Genomic DNA, 20,178 nt, shown 5'->3' on the forward strand with positions numbered 1-20,178 from the left:
GATGTGCCGGGCAGGTGTGCTGATGCTCTGTCAGGCACCAGTCAGCACTTCTTCCCGGTGAGGTGGGCCAGGGGCCAGTCAGTCAGCAAGTTCCCAGGCTCACAAAGCCCCATCAGGACGCCTCAGAGGCCCAGGGCTGGCTGTGCGGCCGGGAAAACCAGGCCCCGTAGGACTGTTCCACAGCTGCTTCCAGCAGCCCCTGCCAGCGCCACTCACCCTCGCCCTCTTCGTCCAGGCCTCGGTCGGTCCTGTCGTCCCTGCTGGGAAGGCTGAGCCCTGCAAGGAGGGATTTCAGCATCACCAGATCACTGTTGTCGAAGGACAGGTCGCTAGAGAGAGAAGATGCTTTCACCTGGGAGGAAGACGCTGGCAGGCGGAAGGCTGAGTCAGGGGAGGCCTGGGCGGGGAGGCCATGTGTGCGTGGAACAGGACAGAGAGCTGCAGGGGTGGGTTTGGACAGCTCCAGTGCAGGGTGGGGTGGCCTCTGCCCCCTGGGATGAGCACCTGGGATGAGGCCCTCTCTGGCCTCAAGAGCCGCAGATCTGACATGACCCAGCCTTCCCGGGAACACCCTCCAGACTCCACTGGACCCTCGCCGGAGACCCGAGGCTTCCCTGCAGCCCATGGGCACTCACTGAAGCGGGTCAGCGTGCTTCTGCAGGAAGGAAACGGCTGCTGGGGCGTTGTAGGTGATGTACTTATGGATGAACTGCACAAACTTGTTGATGAAGGCAGCCAGGTGGCGGGAGGACTTCCTATAATTCTGCAAAGCAAAAGCGGCACCCTCGAGCTGCTCTGCCCCGCTGGGCCAAAACAGAGCCTGTGCTCCCATCTGCTCCCAGAGCCTCAGGGCAGGGACTCCACAGCCAACGAGCCCCCAGCCAATGAGCCCCCTCTGCCAATCACTGTGGCGTCACAGGCCCGAAGGCGGCCAGCGTGGCCTGTCAGGGTGTGGACACAGCCGTCTAGGGCACATGCCCAGATGGATGAGGAGCTTGAGGTGGCACAAGCGACAGGCAGAGAGCAGCATGGAGGGTCTGGGCTGGGCTTCTGCAGGACGTGGGCCCCCCAGGCACACGAGGGGCAGCAGGCGGGGGCTTCCCAGGGTGGGAGCTGGTCCCCAGGGCAGGTGGCCTGGCCTGGGCCCTGGCTGCAGGGGTCCTCCCAGTCCCTCCCCGGGTGGATGAGGCGGGCCTGGGCCAGGGCAGAGGGAGTGGAAGGGAGCAGGAGGGCGGGCGGCGGGACAACACACCAGCAGCAGGCGGATGAAGGACAGCAGGCAGTCCCACAGCGCCCCCTGGTGCTCGCTGCGGAACACGTGCGGCTGCAACAGCTCCAGCAGGCCCAGCACGTGCAGGAAGCAGCTCAGGTGGTTCTGCTGCCGGAACTCCTGGAAGTTGAGGTGGGTACGGCCGTGTAGGAGCGCTGCAATCATGGGCAGGTGTCTGCGGGCGCAGTGAGGGCCCAGTCAGCCCCGGCCAGCCGGCTCACGTGGCACATGTCCCCAGGAAGGCCCCACTGACTTCCCTGGGAACCAGACCCTGGGCTGCCCACCCCGACTCCCACACCACCCCCCGCCCTAGGAGGTGGGGATGACATCGCTCCTCTCTGGGGCCCACCCAGCTCCTCCCACCTGAGGCCCAGCTCAGGGCTCTGACCTCCCTCGGTCAACCTCAGCCCATGCTTTTTGTTTTTTGTGTGAAACGGAGTTTCACTCTTGTTGCTCAGGCTGGAGAGCCGCAGGGCCCTGGTTAAACCAGCATCTGGTGAGGGCAGCGCTTCTGAGGCAGCACCTGAGGAGCAGTAGTGGGTGCGCCACTGCCAGCTTCCGGCAGGCCATGCTGGCGTCCGCCCCTCGGTTCTCCGACGCCCGGGAGTCGCTGGTGTCCGCCAGGAGTGTGATGAAGCGGTGGATGAGTCCGTCCAGCTGCAGGGAGGGGCACTCTGAGGCTGGGGCCGCTGGCTCCCCTCACTTGCCCGCCCACACTCAGCCTGGCCACCAGCTGTGGCCACGATCCACCGCATGGCATGCCATGAGCAGAGGAACTGGCTCCTTAAGGCTTCCATGAGCACCTCGGGAGGGCGGGCAGGCCACAGCCAGCCTCTGGGAAAACCCCACACAGAATAAAACCAAAGCTCAACACCAAATGATACAAAGCAGGAAACAAGCCAAAACTGCACATCGGCCAGGCAGGTGTGGTGGCTCATGCGCGTCATCCCAGCACTCTGTGAGGCCGAGGCAGGGAGATCACCAGGGCCCACGAGTTCAAGACCAGCCTGGGCAACATGGCGAGACCCTATCTCTATTTTTAACAATACAAAAAGATGGCCGGGTGCAGTGGCTCAAGCCTGTAATCCCAGCACTTTGGGAGGCCGAGACGGGCGGATCACGAGGTCAGGAGATCGAGACCATCCTGGGCAACATGGCGAGACCCTATCTCTATTTTTAAAAAAAAAAAAAAAAGATGGCCGGGTGCAGTGGCCCATGCCTATAATTTCAGCACTTTGGGAGGCTGAGGCGGACACATCATGTGAGGTTGGGAGTTTGAGACCAGCCTGACCAACATGGAGAAACCCCATCTCTACTAAAAATACAAAAAAACTAGCCGGGCGAGGTGGCGGGCGCCTGTAGTCCCAGCTACTCGGGAGGCTGAGGCAGGAGAATGGCGTGAACCCGGGAGGCGGAGCTTGCAGTGAGCTGAGATCCGGCCACTGCACTCCAGCCTGGGGGACAGAGACTCTCGTCTCAAAAAAAAAAAAAATTAACTGGGTGTGATGGCACACGCCTGTGGTCCCAGCTACTCGGGAGGCTGAGGTGGGAGGATCACTTGAGCACGGGGCTGTAGTGAGCTATGATGGTGCTGCTGCACTCCAGCCTCGGCACCAGACACCCTGCCTCAAAAACTCCCCGCAAAACTGCACATCAAGTATGATTTCAATGTATAAAACAACTTATAAGTGAAAAAAATCACAAGCAGAAATGATTAGAAAAAGTCAGCTACCCTCTGTGGTATCAGCAGAAGACAGGCTGCGGGTTCCAGCCAGAGGCAGGGAAGCGGGCGCGAGAGGCCCAGCCCCGCCCTCAGGGTCACTGAAGAGGAGCAGACGCAGCTGTCCACCAAGACCCATGCACGAGTCCCCAGCAGCTGTCACTGCCCCAAACTGAACGTGACTCCACGTCCACCAGCAGGTGAACAGATAAACCAACGGTCGATCCACACAATGGCAGGCCGCTCAGCGCCCATGACACCACGACTCTGCAGACTCTGCTGGATGGCGCCCCGCGAGCAAAGTGCCTACAGGTCCCCTCGGTATAAGACTCAACGCAGACAAGCCCACACGGCCACCCGGCAGCGCGGACCGGGAAGGGACAAGAGGTGAAGCCGGTGATGGCCGCACAAACTGGAGCCTCCGCCCTCCCTCCCTGCCTGGCCAGGGCACCTGGGACGGCGCAGGGAGCGGCAGAGTGGTGCCCTCACCTTGCAGATGCTGCTGCTGGCAGCTCCTTCGCTGTGCAGCAGGACCTCAGGCACGGGCACCCGCAGCTCCGGCCGCTGTAGATAGAGCTGCAGGAGGAGATCTCGGCAGCGCCTGCCCAGCACACTGGAAGAGATGGAGCAGGGCTCACCAGGCGGACGGGGCCCCAGTGACAGGGGTGGGAGGACGGGACCAGGCATGATGGGGAACCACCCGGGGCTGGGCTTCGACCCCCTCCATGGGGCTCACTCCCAGGCAGCATCCAGGGCCAGGGGGCCTGAGCACCTGTCTCCCCACTGCTGGATGCAGCCTGACAGGTGCTCCGTCACCTTCCTGACGCTCTCATCGTCCCCACGGCAGCAGCTGAGCAGCAGGGGCAGCCGGGCCTGGATGAGGCTGCAGGCGGCCGTGTCCCCGTCCTGGCTCCGCGTCTCTGCCTCGGCCAGGATCAGCTCCACCAGGCTGATGAGCTCTGGGCCCTGCACCCGCAGCACTAGCTCCTCCCGCCGCTTCTGTAACAGGTGTCTGTGTCAGTCCCGGAGCGCCACGCCCTCTCCTGGATGGGCCACCCTCCCAAGACCTGCCTGCGGGGTGCGCTGGTCTCGCCCCTGCCAGATGCGAGGAACGTGGATGCAGGCCCAAAGGAAGTCCAGAGAGGCGGAGGGGTCGAACCTGTGGGGAGGCACAGGTTCCACTGAGCATGAGGTGTCTCGTCTCAGCACGGGAGATACCAGTCAGAGCCGGTGCTGCGAGAGTTCTGGCGAAGGCCAGTGTGCACGCGGCCCGGGTCAGGGACAGGGAGGCACCCACCTCTGCTCCCGGCTCTTGCCCAGCAGGACTCGGATGCACTGGTGCAGCGTGGGCCAGCTGGACTGATGCGTGAAGAGGGTCAGGAGGTAGGGGCGAAACGAGGGCACCTGGGCCTGACCTTTGCCCTGGGGAGGGAGAAAGCAGCCCAGATGGCCTCACCTGGGCCAATGGCAGGCTCCACTGAGGTCAGCAGATGGTTTCCCCAGTGCGCCGCTCAGAGAGCCGAGGCCTGGGGTGCTGCCAGCGACACCGGCCCCGTCATGTGGTGCTGGAGGGCCCCTTCTGGTGGCCGTGCAGCATCTCCCCACCTCTTCCCACGGGAGCCATGCCGCAGAGCGGAGGTGCCCGGGGCTCCGTGCAGCCTCTCTGGTGAGGCCATCCCTCCCCTGCGGGGGACCTGGGGAGCCCAGCACCTGCCCTCCCTTCTCCTGGCCACAGCCCCATTCCCTTTGGGAAGACGGAGGCCCCTACACGATCTACAGGGTTTGGCGGGGCCAACCCTACCCCGTCCACCCACCCCGTCCCCACATCTGGCTGGTCCACAGGTGACGGTGACCCTGGCCTGGGTTCTTCTGGGGCCAATGGGGGACCCTGCCCTTCCATTGGGGCCCCTACAAGGCTCGCCCAGGCCAAGGCTGTTGCACTGCAGGTCAGGAAGAGCCCTTGACCCCGGGTGGGTCCCCATGCTGAAGCTGGGTGCCACCCACCTTCCTCCGGGAGAAGAGCAGCCTGTGCTGCAGGTCGGGGCAGCTGCTGACCACCTCGGGGTCCAGCATCTCCAGCCAGTCCACCAGGAGGCCTGATGAGGGCCCCAGCCGCACGGCCTCCAGGCTGCAGGGAGAAGGTGGCTCAGGGAGGAGCTGGTGCTGCCTGCCCGCCCTCCCCGGCCGTGTGCAGCACCCCAGCTCACCTGCCGCCATCCGCATCCGGCTTCCCCGCAGCCAGGGGCTCCTCCTCCTGCAGCAGCAGGGAGCTCACCACCACCACGGGCTTACAGCCCGGAAACGGGGCGGCGGCATCCGCAGTGGCAGAGAAGAGCGCAGACAGCAGCTCCTCCAGGTAGGGGGACCTCACCTCCATCAGCCCCTGGAGGACTGTGCAAAGGACAGAAGAACATGCGGGTCACGCCCAGGTCAGGGGGCTGCCCAGTGGGTGTGGGCTAGCCAGGGTGGGATGTGGGGTGAGCGTGTGTGGAACACAACAGGAGAACCCAGCCAAGGCCAGAGAGTGCAGCTGGGGCCGGGGCTCACTTTGCTGGGTGCAGCAGTGATGGGGGGGCCCCCCAAGGAGGAAGCTCCAACTCACTCTCAAGAGGCCCCGCCCTGGGCCATCTGAGAGGGGACCTCTGTGGGCACTTTCTGAGGACAGTGCTGAGCAGTCACTGTCCGTCCCCCACTAGGCAGCAAAAAGCAGCCTCAGGCTTGGGTCTTCCCAGGGCCCCAGCAGCCCAAGGGGACTGGGCCAGGAAGGTACCTTTGCTGATCAGCTCAGGCTCCACGCTGCACTGCTCCCCAGACCTCAGGGTGGCGACGACGGCACGGACGGTGGAGCTGACCACCTCCAGGTCCTGACGGAAGGCCAGGGCATCGGCCAGGCGCAGGAGCCCCCCTCGCACTGCGGGAGGTCTGTGTGAGTGCCCTGTGGCTCCACCCTCACCCCTATTGGTATGCCCCATCCAGGGAGGCCCCACGGTAGAAGAGCTCCCCTGGATCCATGCGGGTACCCCCTTCAAGCCACTCTCTGGGCCTCGGGGTGCCAGGCAGCTTGGCCACTCTGTGTGAGCCCCCATCCAGTGCCCCCCAGCTGTCTGCCAGTCTGGCACGGTCCTCACCATCGCTGAGCCTGTGCCCGGCCGAGGCCTGGCCGGTGAGCATCCTGAGCTGTGCCCGCAGGGGCCCGCCCTCCACGCCAGGGCTGTCCAACCACTGCAGCATCTGCAGGAGCACCTTCAGGAAGAGTGACGAGAAGCCGGTGTCCTGCGGCACACAGCGCTGCGGGGACAAAGTGGCATGTGGCTACCCTGGCAGATGACACACGGGGACCCGGCACCCAAGGCCCAGACCGGGGCTGTGAGGCTGCTGACACCTGCCACGACTGGCACTTGGGGCCCGAGCCAACCTCATCCCACCTCCTGCCTGAAACGGTGCCTCCCCTGCACAGGCCCAGATGACCTCGCAGAGACCCTTTCAAAACCCCCCAGTTGGTGAGGGCATCCCATGCGGTTCAAGGGAAAAAACAGACACAGAAGTAAAACACAGTCCCAGGCACCAGCAGGTGGGGAGAGCAAGGCGGGGTGCCAAGCCTGGGTGGTGGGGCGCGAACAGGCGGACGCCACACTGCCCCACCTCCCGTCCCGGGGGAATGTTCACTGAAGAAAGGGGACCCTGCCGCCACTCCCTGGGCACTGTCCTTTTTTACTTAGAAACCGAGACCCAAGACCCACAGAGGAGCAGTCACAGGACACCCAGGCCATCCTGCGGGAGGCAGAGCCCTCACTGCCTTCCTCCCTCCTCCCACCTGAGGCCCACACCCGGGCACCTGATACTGGCAGAGCTGGCGCATCAGTGGGCAGGCCAGGAAGTGGCTGCGGTGCATGGACATCACCAGGGCGCCGCCGTGTGGGGAGCTGAGCAGGGTGGCGAGGGCCTGCAGGACACGCACCGTAATGCCCGGCACCTCAGGGTTACCCTGGATGACGCGGGCCAGCTCCTGGCCCAGGGCCTGCTGCAGCGCGAGGGCTACGGGGCGGGGACTGGAGCTCTGCCACCGAGGGTCCGGGCTGAGCGGGAAGATCTGGAACAGGGCAGGCTGGTGTCAGGAGGAAGCGGAGGAGGAGGAGCACAGCGGAGAGGCTAAGTGCCTGGTGGGTGCAGCTCCGTGCCAGAACCACGTCCCGTCATCTCCTTGTTCATTTGTGGCCCCCACCTTGTGGCCTGAGGGGCCCAGGGCCCTTGAGACCTGTGATGGGGAGCAGTGAGGGACCCCAACACCCAGGAGCTGCCCCCGAAGGTATCCAGAGCCTGTCCAGGGCCCACCAGGCTCTCCATCAGGAGGTGGTGAGGCCTGCAGGATCCCCGGCTCGAACAGCCAGACCTCGGGTGAGACCTGCAACTTTGGCTTCTGCATATATCAAAGTGGATGCCCCACGCAGAGGGGTGTGCAAGGATGGCAGGGAGGGTGCAGGCTGACCCCCTTCCCCAATGTTGGGCTAAGCCTCCATCTGAGAGCATGGGGGTGTTACATGAAAGCAATGTGCCAAGGTCAGGCGGTCACGCGTGTAAAGGCCACCGTGCGTGCGAGGCGGCAGGGGAGGCTATACACAGGAAGAGGGGCTGCAGTGGAGACCCACGCGCAGCAGCATCGCTACCTGGAGGAACATGCCAGCCAGGTCGTCCTCAGGGCCCAGCACCCGGAGCTGGGTCCCCGCCCGAATCCGGCCCTGGCCTGTGGGCTGCTCCGGGCTGCTCTTTGGTTTGGGTGCCTCTGTGCTGTCTGCAGAGACAGGAGAACCATCAGTGGCTGGACACTTCCTGACTGGCTTCAGCGGTGGAAACTCTGCAAGCCATGGCCAGCCCTGCCTGGGGACTGTCACCCAGGAGGAAGAGCTCCCCAAGGACCCCAGGTCTCGCTCAGGACCACAGGGATCTCAGACTCAACGAGTACCCACATGCTGGCCAGAGGCAAACGCTGACCAAACACCGGCGGAGAGCCTCTGTGGGGGCCCCTCTCAGGTGACATCAGCAAGTGTGCACTGCACTGTGTGGTTATGCAGGTCCCGTCTCCCTCCCTCCCCAGGCTGGGTCTCTGTGTGGGCCCTGTCCCCTCCCCAGTACCTCGGCGGGGCGGCAGGGAGGCCGTGAGCAGGGAGTGGAAAGTCTGGCCTCCGGAGGCACCTCGCTCATGCTGGACCTCCACCAGGTGGGCCATGTAATCTGCAAACAGCAGCAGGGTCACACCTGGGCGCGGCCAGGGGTCGGGGCAGGTCCATCCCTTTCCACAGACACCAGAGTTGGGGACACCCTACGGTCTCCGCTTCCCAAGGACTTCAGAAGCTGGGCAGGCTCCGTGAGCATCCAGGCCCCCACGGTCCCTCCAACCTCAAAACAGGCCCGACAGGGTGCCCGGCCCCAGGGTTGGGGCAGGCCCAGGCCTCGGCTCCCTTCTGCCTGTGCCAGCCTCACTGGCCCACAGCTCTAAGCCTGGCCTCAAGTGCCACCCACACCCAGCCGACCTCAGATCACCCACCCGCTCGCACCCAGGCCCCAAAAGCCTGGCCGGGCTGGGGCTCGGTCAGCGTGTGTGGCCCACCCCGCAGGTCCTGGCATCTTACCCAGCCGACCTCAGATCACCCACCCGCTCACACCCAGGCCCCAGAAGCCCGGCCAGGCTGGGCCACTGCGCAGGTCCCCGCGTCTTACTTTTGTCCATGATGTTCTGCTCCAGCGTCTGGGGGTCGTGGGCCACGGCCTGGTCCAGGAACTGCAGGAGTTTGCTCATGCTGGACACAGGGATGCCAAAGGACTGCACGAACAGCAGCAGCTGCTGCGGCTCCAGGTCCTGCAGGGCTGAGAGGGCACGCGCTCCATAATGCCACCTGAGACCCGGGCAACAGGCACTCGGGACCCCACCCGAGACCTGGGGCTGCCTGTGTGCAGCGACCCCACCCACCCGAGACCCTGGGCCACATGGGCTCAGTGACCCCACCGAACACCCGCGGCGGTGCACACTCAGCAGCCCCACCTGAGACCTGGGGCCGCACAAGGGGACAGCAGTTCAGGACCGCCTCACGCCCTGGATGGCAGCTGTGTGGGCCCCATCCCGGGGGGGTGGGTGGACGCTCCAGAGGGCCTATGGTGGCACGGCGCAGTACACCTCCCAAACTGCACACAGGCCGCCGTGACTATCTCCTCTTAATGCTCAGGACGGCGCTCTTACCCTGAAGCCATCGACGGCTCCCGCGGGCACACAACAGCCTAGACCCCTTGGCAGTCAGGGGCTTCCTGAGCCAGCCCCACTTACTCACCAAGCTGCCCCCCGTGTCTCCTCACTGTGACCAGGCACCAGCCCTACTGACCTACATGGGCCCAGGCCCCACGCTCATCCCTTGCTGGCGTCCCCGGCTGCAGCTTCAACCCCCAAATCCTTCAGGGACCAACCCAGAGGCCCCACCACTTTCCCTCCTCCCCTCCAACCCCAGACCACTTTCTCTTCTTTCCGTCCAGGCCCCGTTTCTCACTCTAGGCCCCTGAGCCTGACAGTAAGACCCTCCCAGACGGGGCCAGCACAGCCTGCTGTGGCCAGGACATATGATCTGCAGGATCCCCTGAGGCCACCCAGCCAATCTTCTCCTCTGCCACGGCCGGAGACCATCCAGGCCCACGAGGAGCAGGTGAGGGGCCTGGGACCCCCCGAGTCAGCAGCCCCCGCCCGAGCCCAGCCTGGGCCGTACCAGCATCCACCAGGCCAAGCACCTCAGAGCGGAGGAGCAGGCGAGGGGCCCGGGACCCGAGTCAGCAGCCCGCCCCTGAATCCAGCCTGGGCCATACCGGCGTCCACCAGGCAGAGCACCTCAGAACAGAGGAGCAGGTGAGAGGTCTGGGACCCCCGAGTCAGCGGTCTGCCCGCCAGCCCAGCCTGGGCCACACCGGCATCCATGAGGCGGAGCACCTCAGAGCCGAGGAGCAGGCGAGGGGCCTGGGACCCCCGAGTCAGCAGCCCCCACCACTCAAGCCCAGCCTGGGCCATACCAGCGTCCACCAGGCGGAGCACCTCAGAACGGATCATGCGCAGCTTCAGCCAGTCCGGAAGCAGTAGTGCCTCCTCCGACGTGTCCACCAGGAAGGCGGTGGGCAGCGGCTTCTCCTCCGGAAACCAGATGTCCAGCAGTGCCTGGAACTCGCTGTCGTCAGCTTCAGGAAGGACAACGGGTGAGCAGGCTTCAGACCTGCCGGGAGCCCAGCCCCAAGCACAGCTGGTGCCAAGGCTAGAAGCACCTCCTCTCCCAAGGAGGAAACTGAGGCTTGGGAGGAGCACGGGGCTCCCATGCTAGAGTACTTGCTATGCACGGATGCTTTGCGTAGGTGCACGCATTTGATCCTCACAGACCCTGCAGGACGGCAAGCGGCATCACCGCCATTTTGTCTTGGGCAAGGGAACATGTGTGTGTCCCTGTCCAGCCCCTGCCCTCGAGGCTTTGCTTGGCTGAACCAGGTCCCATCCAGCTCTCTGGCTCCAAAAAGCCAATGAGAAACCCCACAGACCCAGGCCCACATGGGGCCAGCTTCCCCTGCTGCCCTTCCCAAGGGTGACACCTGTGACTGTATCTGCCTCCCAACAGGGCTCACCTCCCTGGCACAGCCCGCCCACATCCACCCGACCTCTGGCAAGGGGGTTCACCACCCTGGCACAGCCCGCCCACGTCCACCCAAACCCCAGCAAGGGGGTTCACCACCCTGGCACAGCCCGCCCACGTCCACCCAAACCCCAGCAAGGGGGTTCCGCCCCCTTCCCCCACTGGCAGACACAATGGGGTGAACGTGGGAGCAGTTCCTGGTGTCAGCCAAGAACAAAGCAGAAGGCTGCGGCCACAGAGGGCATGGCTGGGTGGGCGCCGGATTCCAAACACTGCGCTGGCCGGAGCATCCTCAGGGTCACATGTCCGGGCCCTGGGGAGAGGACCTGCTTGCCTGGCAGCCTCATGTCACACCTCCGCACAGTGAAACCCTGAGTTTGCCACCTCCCAGGCACCGCAGGCCTACACGGATAGGCTGCGGCAATGAGGACTCCGACCGCAGGCTGCACCAGGTCCTCCAGCTCAGGGCTCTCCAGGCTGGGAGGTCGCACCACACGGGGATCTCCCACGTGTCCACCAAGTGCTCAGAGACGCGCGGGACGGACTGCAGCCTCCTCTTTAGGAGAGAAGCTAGGACACAGGGTGAAAGGGCCGGAGAGCTTCCCGCCCAGAAGCAAGGCAAGGACGCGGAAGCCTCTGGGTATGGTCAGGGCCATGGCCCACCTGGCACGAAGCTGCCCTCCCAGTGCCCGTGGCGGCTCACCTCGCGGCGGGCCCAGCGTCAGCAGGATGACCATGGCGTGGACCACGAGGATGTGCATGGTGGCCGTCTCCCCGCTGCTCCAGCGCAGGAAGACCTGGTCCTGAGACTCCGACTGCGGGAAACGAGGCGGAGTCAGGCCTGTGAGGTTCGGGGACTCTGGGCCAGCGCCAAGGGCACCAAGCCGGCACCAAGCGCGCTGCGCGGCCTCACCCAGCTGTAGACCTCCTCGCCCTCCTTGCTCTGCCGCATGCGCCTCACATAGCGTGAGAAGATGGACAGCAGAGCGCTCAGCACGGCGTCCGACGCGGCACTCGGGGACAGCTTGGAGAAGAGGTGGGACATGATGGTGGAGCGCTCCACGACCAGCCGGGCCACGTCCTGGTGTGTGGACAGGGTGGTGTCAGAGGCTCCAAGACAGCTCAGCTCTCCGGCCAGCTGGGGCGGCCTTATCACAGGCACGTCCTCACTGGGATCTTAAGCAGGGCCCACGGCATCGGCACCGCCGACCCTCACTCTGCCACAGGCCACCGGGGAGACGACCAGAGCTGGGTCAGACTCTCCAGGCAGGAGGGAGGACACGACTCTCACAGCCAAGGACAATGACCAGGCCCTGAAGGCAGACTCTGCTGCCCTCTGCCCAGCAGCCACCATCTGTTCACCCATCGCTCATTCCCCAAGGACTCGGGCCATGAACTTTCACTAGGTCACAGTGCAGGCTGGGAAGAGAGGACAGCAGTGCAAAGTTGGAAGAAGCCCAGCGGAGAAGGACAGCACCCAGGAGAGAAGACAGAAGGAGTCAGCGCCACACATGTGAGCCAGAGATGCTGAGGACAGCAGGCAGGTGCCCAGCGACCTGGGCCCACAGCCCAAACCCTCCTGGTGTGGGGAAGAGGGCTGATGGCTCAGATTCCACCCTGCTGTGAACAAGGCACCTCATCCCTGTGGCTTCGCACCCTCAGGGACTAGGGAGAAAGGCTCCAGGGAGTGAGTGGTGACTAAGGAAGGGACACAGGTGGCCACAGGGTCACAGAGGCCCCAGCACAGCAGCCGTGACAGCCCTCCCACCCTCAATGCTTCCCTGAGGTCCAAGAAGCCGCCAGCCCAGGGCACTGCACCACTGGCCCCATACCCTCCCTAGGGTAGGGTCTCTGTGCTGCCCCGTCCCTCCCCAGGGCCACACTGCTGGCTGGCTCTGCTGCCTCACCAGGGCCAGGTCGCTGTGCTGGGCCTGCTCCTCCACAGGCGTGTGCTGGGACAGGTAGATCAGGTAGGCGCTGATGGTCTGGGGGTCGGTCTCCATGTGGATTGCCTGGAGGGGAGGGTGGTCTGAGCAGAACCAGGGCAGGGCTGTGGCCCTCTCATCCCCGCCCACTGCAGCCCTGGTCAGCGCCCTCACCTGCTGCAGGGCCAGGGCTGTGGTGCTCCTGACGCTGTCGAAGAGAGGCAGGCGGGGCAGGTCCCGCAGCAGCCACTGGTAGCCCTGCAGCACATCTGTGTCCCCCGCATCCTCCTCCATCGGGGGCTCCTTCTCCTCCCCGTCCCGCAGGCTGCCCTCCGAAAGCACCAGCGACAAACCCTGTGGCAGACACGTGTGAGCAGGGCCGGCTTCAGCAGCGTGGGCAGGGTCTCAGCCCGGCCCCAGGAGCACACGGTGGTGCCCTCAAGAGCCCCGAGGAGAACGTGGCGCTTGCTTCCCAGGGGAGCAGCCGGAGGTAAAAGGGAAAAATGAGACCGAGCTCTTTCTGTTAAACGCTTCTGTTCAAGTTCGTGAAGCCACTCTGGACCCTCCCATCCCCAGCAGGAAAGGAACACCAGGCAGGTGGTGGGGTCCGCTTTCACGTTTCACCAGTGCATCCCTCCTATGTGGGCAAGGAACTTAAAAATACAGTAGGGGTGAACTGAACACTCACTTTATTTTTACTTTCACTTTTTAAGACGGGGTCTCATTCTGTTGCCCAGGCTGGAGTGCAGTGGTGTGATCACAGCTCATTGCAGCCTCAACCTCCTGGGCTCAAGTGATTCTCCCATCTTAGCCTCCCAAGTGGCTGGGACCACGGGTGCATGCTGCCACACCCAGGTCATTTTTTTCATCTTTTATTTTTGGTAGAGATGGGTCTCACTGTGTTGCCCAGCCTGGTTTCACACTCTTGGGCTCAAGTGATCCTCCTGCCTCGGCTTTCAGGGTAGCTGGGAACACAGGTACACACTACCACCCCCAGCTAATGTTTTCATTTTGGGGAGAGATGGGGTCTCCCTGTGTTGCCCAGGCTGGTCTCAAACTCCTGGACTCAAGGCTGCTCCCACCTTGGCCTCCCAAAGTGCTGGGCTGACACGAGCAAGCCACTGCACCAGGCCCACTCATATCACTTCTTTATTTTTCATTGATGTATTTTTTTCAGATGGAGTTTAACTCTTGTTGCCCAGGCTGGAGTGCAATGGCATGATTTTGGCTCATGCAATCTCCACCTCCCGGGTACAAGCAAGTCTCCTGCCTCAGCCTCCAGAGTAGCTAGGATTACAGGCATGCACCACCACGCCCAGCTAATTTCTTTGTATTTTTAGTAGAGACGGGGTTTCACCATGTTGGCCAGGCTAGTCTCAAACTCCTGACTTCAGGCAATCCGCCCGCCTTGGCCTCCCAAAGTGCTGGGATTACAGACATGAGCCACCTTGCCTGGTCCCCAGCCTACTCATTTTAAACAGGAAGAGCGTGCGCAGGAAGACCCGCCCACCACCTCACCTTCATGGCCAGCACACGGGAGGCCACCTGGGAGGAGCCGAGGCGCCGCAGGAAGTAGTCCAGCACCTCACACGTTGTCTGCTCATCAGCCTTCGGGCCCAACAGCAGGTCCTGCAGGCGGCCCAGCAGCTGCCGCTGCTTCTGCTGCCTCTGCGGGGAGGAGGGTGCTCTCAGGGGTGCAAGTGACAGGTCAGGCAGATGGGATGTGGGGTGTGGGGCGGGTAGGCTCAGGGATGGGCGGCCTGACAGGGGTGCAGGTGGCAGGCCAGGCAGGTGGGCCGAGGGGTGGGCGGCCCTGACAGGGGTGCGGGGTGAGAGGCGGGTGGGCCGAGGGGTGGGCGGCCCTGACAGGGGTGCGGGGTGAGAGGCGGGTGGGCCGAGGGGTGGGCGGCCCTGACAGGGGTGCGGGGTGAGAGGCGGGTGGGCTGAGGGGTGGGCGGCCCTGACCAGGGGTGCAGGGTGAGAGGCGGGTGGGCTGAGGGGTGGGCGGCCCTGACAGGGGTGCGGGGTGAGAGGCGGGTGGGCTGAGGGGTGGGCAGCCCTGACCTGCCGCTTCTTGGCCTTCTGCTCCTTGCTCTCGCCCTCGTCGTCCTCCTCCCCGGAGGCAGCATCGTCCACAGCATCGTGCAGCAGGAACTCACACAGACACTGCACGGGCAGCACGTCCAGGGAGCCCTCGCTGGACTGTACCAGGTCCGCCAGCCAGGGCATGGACTGCGAGGAGGCCTGAACAGGTGACAGCAGCCCCTGCTCAGTGCCTTCTGGGCCCAACACCTGCTGCCAGCCCCCCGGGCGACCTTGGAGCCGGAAACGGCGACACACAGCAGCCAGGTCATGGGCCTGGCATCCAGGTGTGTCCTGCCCGCTTCTGGCCACCAAGGCCTCCAGAAGGTTCCGGGCCTCCCGAGACCACCATCTCTACCTCTTGGAGCCTCGGAGCTCACCTGCCGCTGGATGATGTGCAGGAGGAAGTCGGGGTTTCGGCTGCGGCACAGGAGGTGCCCGAGGCGGAGGGACTGGTTGAGGCTTTTCACTTGATCCAGGATGTGAGGGGGAGGCCTCCGAGGGGGCCCCCTGAGGGTCACAGAGGACATGATGCGTCAGCACGCCCTGAGCGGAGATCACCTCCAGAACGCCCCCCTCCCATCCCTGCTTCGAGGGGCAGCCGACAGCCCGAGACAGGCGACCCATCCTGACCTGGGATGTCCCCAAGGCCTGGCCCCACAGCAGTAAGCCAGGGACATGGGGGGACGGGGCTCCACAGGCCTTTTAGGGTCTGCCGCAGTGCAGTCGGCTCCGCCTGCTCCTTCAGCTTCTGTCCCACCCACACCAACCACCCACAGGTCCTGACGGCAGGCGCGGGGCAGGGCTGTGTGGGCTGCGTACTGGGGGTCCAGGCTGGTGAGCTGCGATAGGAGGAGGCTGCTGCTCTCAGTGATGGTCTGCTTGGTAGACGCGGCTGCCAGGTGCCCCTCGAAGGCCAGGATCTCCTGCTTCTCCCGCTGGGCAGTCTGCAGCTCACGGTTCATCATCTCCGTCCGGGTCTCCTCATCCGTCAGGGTGCACGGCGGGTAGGAGTAGTTGCTAGGGCCAGAGAGGGGAGCGTGTCACCCTGTCCCCCACGAAGGGCTCACTCCCAGCGGACCACGCTTGGGGTCAAGGAGGGTCAAAACCCCTATGGCCGCTGCTGCCTGCTGCACAGGAGTCAGGAGCACAGGGCACCCGGGAGCATCCGCAGAGCTGTCGAGCACGGCGAGAAGCCACAGCGCTGCCCAGAGGTGCGGTCCAGCCACTGCCTCATCCTCCACAGGCAGCATGCCGCCCTTACCACAGCCAAGGCCACAGCATCAGAACCTGGCCTCCTCCTGGGCCGCCTCCCCACCCACGCCACCCATGCCGGGAGCACAGCCCAGTATGACAGCCATGCAGGCTCCACCCACCCATCCAGGGACTGACCTGCAGGGCAGGGACTCTCTGCCTACAGAGGCACACATGGCTTTGGCGTGTTCCAAAACCCAACTCCCCATGGCTGCTCTAATCTGAGCTCTGACCCCAAGGCCCCAAAGTCAGTCTGCTCCTTCAGAGGTGGGGGAAGCAGCTGTGCCTCCCACCTCAGGACACACACATGCTCACTCCCCACAATGCACAGGCACACGCCTGGTCCCCCCAAAACCACGGGCAGACACACGCCCGGTCACCCCAAAACCACGGGCAGACACACACCCAGTCCCCACAAAACCACAGGCAGACACACGCCCACTCCCCACAGCACAATAGCCAAACACACACCTGATCCCGACGACACACACCTGGTCCCCACGATACCTGCTCCCTGCCCCGGGCTCCCCGAGGGGGCGAGAGGACTCACTTCAGGCCCTGCTCCCCGCCCTGGGCCCACTGAGGGGACGAGAGGACTCATTTCAGGCCCTGCTCCCCGCCCCGGGCCCACCGAGGGGACGTGCGGACTCACTTGGTCATCACCATCTCCATGAGCATCTTCAGGGTGGGGTACTCCTCCCACGCAGCCAGGCCTAGGGAACCGGAGGGTGTGGGGCTGGCCAGGCTCCCCTGGGCACCAGGTGTGTGATCCCACCCTCTCCCAGCTCCTCCTCTCGTCCCCAGCCCCAACAGACAAACTGCCCCAAAAGAAGGACCAGCAGGGCCATGCGTGTGCACGCGGCGGCCAGCAAGGGCTCACCGATGTTCTCCGGGTTGAATGCTGCGACGACCAGCAGGAGGGGCCAGGCCTTCCAGTAAAGGGTGGAGATGGCGAGGTTCGGAGGCTGGTACCTGGAAGGCAGGGGCGCCCCGACTCAGGTCCAGCACACCAAGCTCAGCGCCAAGGATCGGCCAGGCCAGGCGGCAAAGCTGGGGCAGGGACGGTGCTGGCTCCCAGCTCCTCCTGGGACTGCCCTCCAGTGACACCTGTCCAAGCATGTGCGTGAGCCTGGCTCTGGCCTCCCTGTCCAGGCCCAACTCCAGCTCTGTCCTTACCTTTCTAAGTCTTTGTTTCTCATCTATAAAACTGGAGCAGTGGTGGATACATAATACATGCTCATTAAGTGTCAGTGATTCTCATCTTCTACATGAGATGACAGACACCACCCCAGGAACCATCGAGATGGAATTGTAACGATACAATCACATTAAAGCACGGGCCCCTCAGGTGAGGAAACAATCCTAACTATGAGACAGATGTGAATTGAGACACTGCCTGGAGTCACACGCGGAGGCTGCCCAGAGGGAAAGACCACACCAGAAAGCAGAGTGGGCAGCAGCTGCCGAAGGAGAGAGAGGCAGGAGAACCTCGACCGCGGCAGGAGAACCCCGACCATGGCATCAGAGAGCACACGAGGCTGGGTGCAGCATGAGATTCCGAGGTGCATCCAACCAAAACTCCGCAACGCTGCTGAAACGGTGTCAGCTCTGGATAACGGGAAACCCCTGAAAGGGTGTCAGCTCTGGATAAACAAAAACCCCCGAAACAGTGTCAGCTCTGGATAAAGGGACACCCGACAGGGTGTGGGCTCTGGATAAACGGAAACCCCTGAAAGGGTGTCGGCTCCGGATAAGGGGAAACCTGCCCAGGGGCACAGATCGCAGGGTGTGGCCTCACTGACACCCAGGGGCTCCCCAGACTGACCCACGATTCTACACTGTTTCAAAATCCCAGTCAGCTGTTTTGCAGAAATTGACAAGCTCACGCTGAAATTCACATGGAAATGCAAGGACCCAGAAGAGCCAAAACAATCCTGAGAAAGAACAAAGTTGGAAAATGCACTTCCCAATTTTAAAACTCAGCCCTCATAGAGGATGGACACATACATCGACAGGATAGACGCGCAGACAGAGCAGAGCTGAGTCGAGAGGTCAACCCGCTCGCCTACACGCAACAAGAGTCCAGAGGTCAACCCTCATACTCAGGTGCAGACTGCCGAGAGCCCGCCGAGACAGCCTAAGGCGCAGGAACAGCCCTCTCAACAACAATGCTGCGACAACTAGCATCAACACCAACAGAATGAAGCAGGGCCCCACCAAACCACACATCAGGCGGATGACAGGCTCCAGAGACAGGGAGCGCCAAACTATAAGGTTCCTAGGAGAAAACAGAAGGCTTCGGGAGCGTGGCGCAGACCCAGCGTCCTAGGTACAACGTCAAAGCACACACAGCGGCAGCAGCACGAAGATGATTGGGCCTCCCCAAAGGTGAGCTCTGTGCTGCCCGCGTGGGTCTACAGAACGGAAGCGAGGGTCCAGGAACAACCCACATGGGTGTGACTTCCGACACGGAGCCAAGAGACCCTCATCAGGGAAAGACAGGCTTTCAACAGCGGTGCCAGGACAGCTGGATGTCCGCACACAGAGGAATGAGGCCGGACCCCAGCCTCACATCATAAAAACTAAATCACAATGGCTCAAAGACCTGAATGTAAGAGCTGGGATGATAAAACCCTTGACAGAAAACACAGAATTAAATCTCCATTATGCTGAACTAGGCGATGGTTTTTTAGATATGACACAAAAGCACAGAAACCAAAGAAAAATAGATAAAACTAGATTTGCTCAAAATTGAAAACTTCTGGCTAGGTGCAGTGGTTCATCACACCTGTAATCCCAACACTTTAGGAGATCAAGGCAGGAGGACTGCTTGAGCCCAGGGGTTTGAAAACAGCCTGAGCAATAAAGTGAGGCCCCATCTCTGCAGACACTAAAATTAGCTGGACATGGTAGCACGTGCCTATAGTCCCAGCTACATAGGAGGCCAAGGCGGGAGGATCACTTGAGCCAGGGAGGTTGAAGCTGCAGCGAACCATGACTGCACCACTGCACTCCAGCCTGGGTGACAGAGCAAGACTCCGTTCCCCACAAAAAATGGAAAATGCAAACCGAAACCACCGTGAGATACCGTCTCACCCCGGCAGGATGGCTCTGCTGAGAAACAGCCATGAGTGCGAGCGAGGATGGGATGGAGACCGGGAACCATCGTGCAGCGCTGGCGGTGATGCAAGTGGGAACTCAAGGTGGGGGCAGCTGTTGGGGAGGGTCTGACAGAGCCTCAGTTAAACACCTGGCCCAGCAACCCCACTCCCAGCCATCTGCTCAAGAGAACTGAAGACACGTCCACACAGGCTTGTCCACACACGCTCACGGCAGCACCGTTTGTGAGCACAGGAGTGGGAGCAGCAGACGTGGTCTGTCCACACAGGGGGCACCCTCAGCCACAAGGAGGACTTTGAGACTGCCTCACGCTACAGCACAGGCGACCCCGGAAACAGCACACCCAGGGAAGGAAGCTGGTCACAGGAGACCACGCACGGCAGTACGCCGTTTACAGAAAACGCCCAAAAGGGCCACTCGACAGAGATGACAGCGGGTGAGCGGCTGCTGTGGGCTGCGGTGGGAGGAATGAGGAGTGACGGCTGGTGGGAATGGGGTTCTTTTGGGGGGACCAAAGAAGGTTCTACAATTAAATTATAATGAAGGTTGTACAACCTGTGAACATCCTGAAAACATGGAATTGCACACTTTAGATGACATGTATGTGAATCCTCTCTCCATAAAGCCATGAAACACCGAGCATAAACTCGTTGTGTGAAAAATAATACACACACGGTAAACACAGGAGAAAAAAGTATGACTGAGCTGGAGACACGGGGGAAGACAACGGGGAAACGGCCCACTCGAACCCAGGTAATGGTGGGACTCGGGCCCAGGCAGTCAAGGCCCGTAGTGGCCTCACTGGTCTCTGGGAACAGGTCACAAGCGGACCTCTGAGGTCAGCAGGGTGCGGGCTTGCCCAGGAGGGAGTGGGGAGCGGGGCAAGGGCTTACCCGGGAGGGAGTGGGGAGTGGGGCGGTGGCTTACCGGGGTTACCGGGGAGGAAGCGGGGCACAGGTTTACCCAGGAGGGAGTGGGGAGCAGGGTACGAGTGGGAGTGGGGAGCGGGGCGCAGGGTGCGAGTTTATCCCGGGCAGGAGTCGGGGGGATGAAGCAGGCTTACCCCGGCGGCGGGAGTGGGGAGCAGGGCACGGGCTTACCCGGGAGGGAGTGGGGAGCGGGGCGCGGGCTTACCCGGGAGGGAGTGGGGAGCGGGGC

At 63.0% G+C, this 20,178-nt stretch overlaps 1 protein-coding gene across 1 annotated transcript in view; it reads right to left on the minus strand.

Moving 5' to 3' along the window:
* INTS1 (integrator complex subunit 1) overlaps window positions 1–20,178 on the minus strand; it is a 35,392-nt gene that overhangs the window by 3,487 nt on the left and 11,727 nt on the right. Inside the window, exons 15-41 of the mRNA XM_011956946.1 lie at window positions 16,781–16,872; window positions 16,553–16,613; window positions 15,469–15,666; window positions 15,027–15,156; window positions 14,629–14,808; window positions 14,083–14,232; window positions 12,739–12,918; window positions 12,547–12,651; window positions 11,553–11,720; window positions 11,343–11,454; window positions 10,035–10,196; window positions 8,706–8,852; window positions 8,121–8,219; window positions 7,655–7,779; window positions 6,826–7,080; window positions 6,119–6,278; window positions 5,761–5,901; window positions 5,198–5,381; window positions 4,995–5,118; window positions 4,288–4,412; window positions 4,062–4,149; window positions 3,763–3,989; window positions 3,480–3,603; window positions 1,794–1,927; window positions 1,253–1,445; window positions 636–763; window positions 217–329 (exon numbers count right to left, since the gene is read on the minus strand). Coding sequence (XP_011812336.1) covers window positions 217–329; window positions 636–763; window positions 1,253–1,445; window positions 1,794–1,927; window positions 3,480–3,603; window positions 3,763–3,989; window positions 4,062–4,149; window positions 4,288–4,412; window positions 4,995–5,118; window positions 5,198–5,381; window positions 5,761–5,901; window positions 6,119–6,278; window positions 6,826–7,080; window positions 7,655–7,779; window positions 8,121–8,219; window positions 8,706–8,852; window positions 10,035–10,196; window positions 11,343–11,454; window positions 11,553–11,720; window positions 12,547–12,651; window positions 12,739–12,918; window positions 14,083–14,232; window positions 14,629–14,808; window positions 15,027–15,156; window positions 15,469–15,666; window positions 16,553–16,613; window positions 16,781–16,872 — 3,905 coding nt within the window. The remainder of the gene's footprint in view (window positions 1–216; window positions 330–635; window positions 764–1,252; window positions 1,446–1,793; window positions 1,928–3,479; window positions 3,604–3,762; window positions 3,990–4,061; window positions 4,150–4,287; window positions 4,413–4,994; window positions 5,119–5,197; window positions 5,382–5,760; window positions 5,902–6,118; window positions 6,279–6,825; window positions 7,081–7,654; window positions 7,780–8,120; window positions 8,220–8,705; window positions 8,853–10,034; window positions 10,197–11,342; window positions 11,455–11,552; window positions 11,721–12,546; window positions 12,652–12,738; window positions 12,919–14,082; window positions 14,233–14,628; window positions 14,809–15,026; window positions 15,157–15,468; window positions 15,667–16,552; window positions 16,614–16,780; window positions 16,873–20,178) is intronic.

The sequence above is a fragment of the Colobus angolensis genome, unplaced genomic scaffold (genome assembly GCF_000951035.1).
Source record: "Colobus angolensis palliatus isolate OR3802 unplaced genomic scaffold, Cang.pa_1.0 Scaffold43, whole genome shotgun sequence".
NCBI lineage: Eukaryota > Metazoa > Chordata > Mammalia > Primates > Cercopithecidae > Colobus > Colobus angolensis.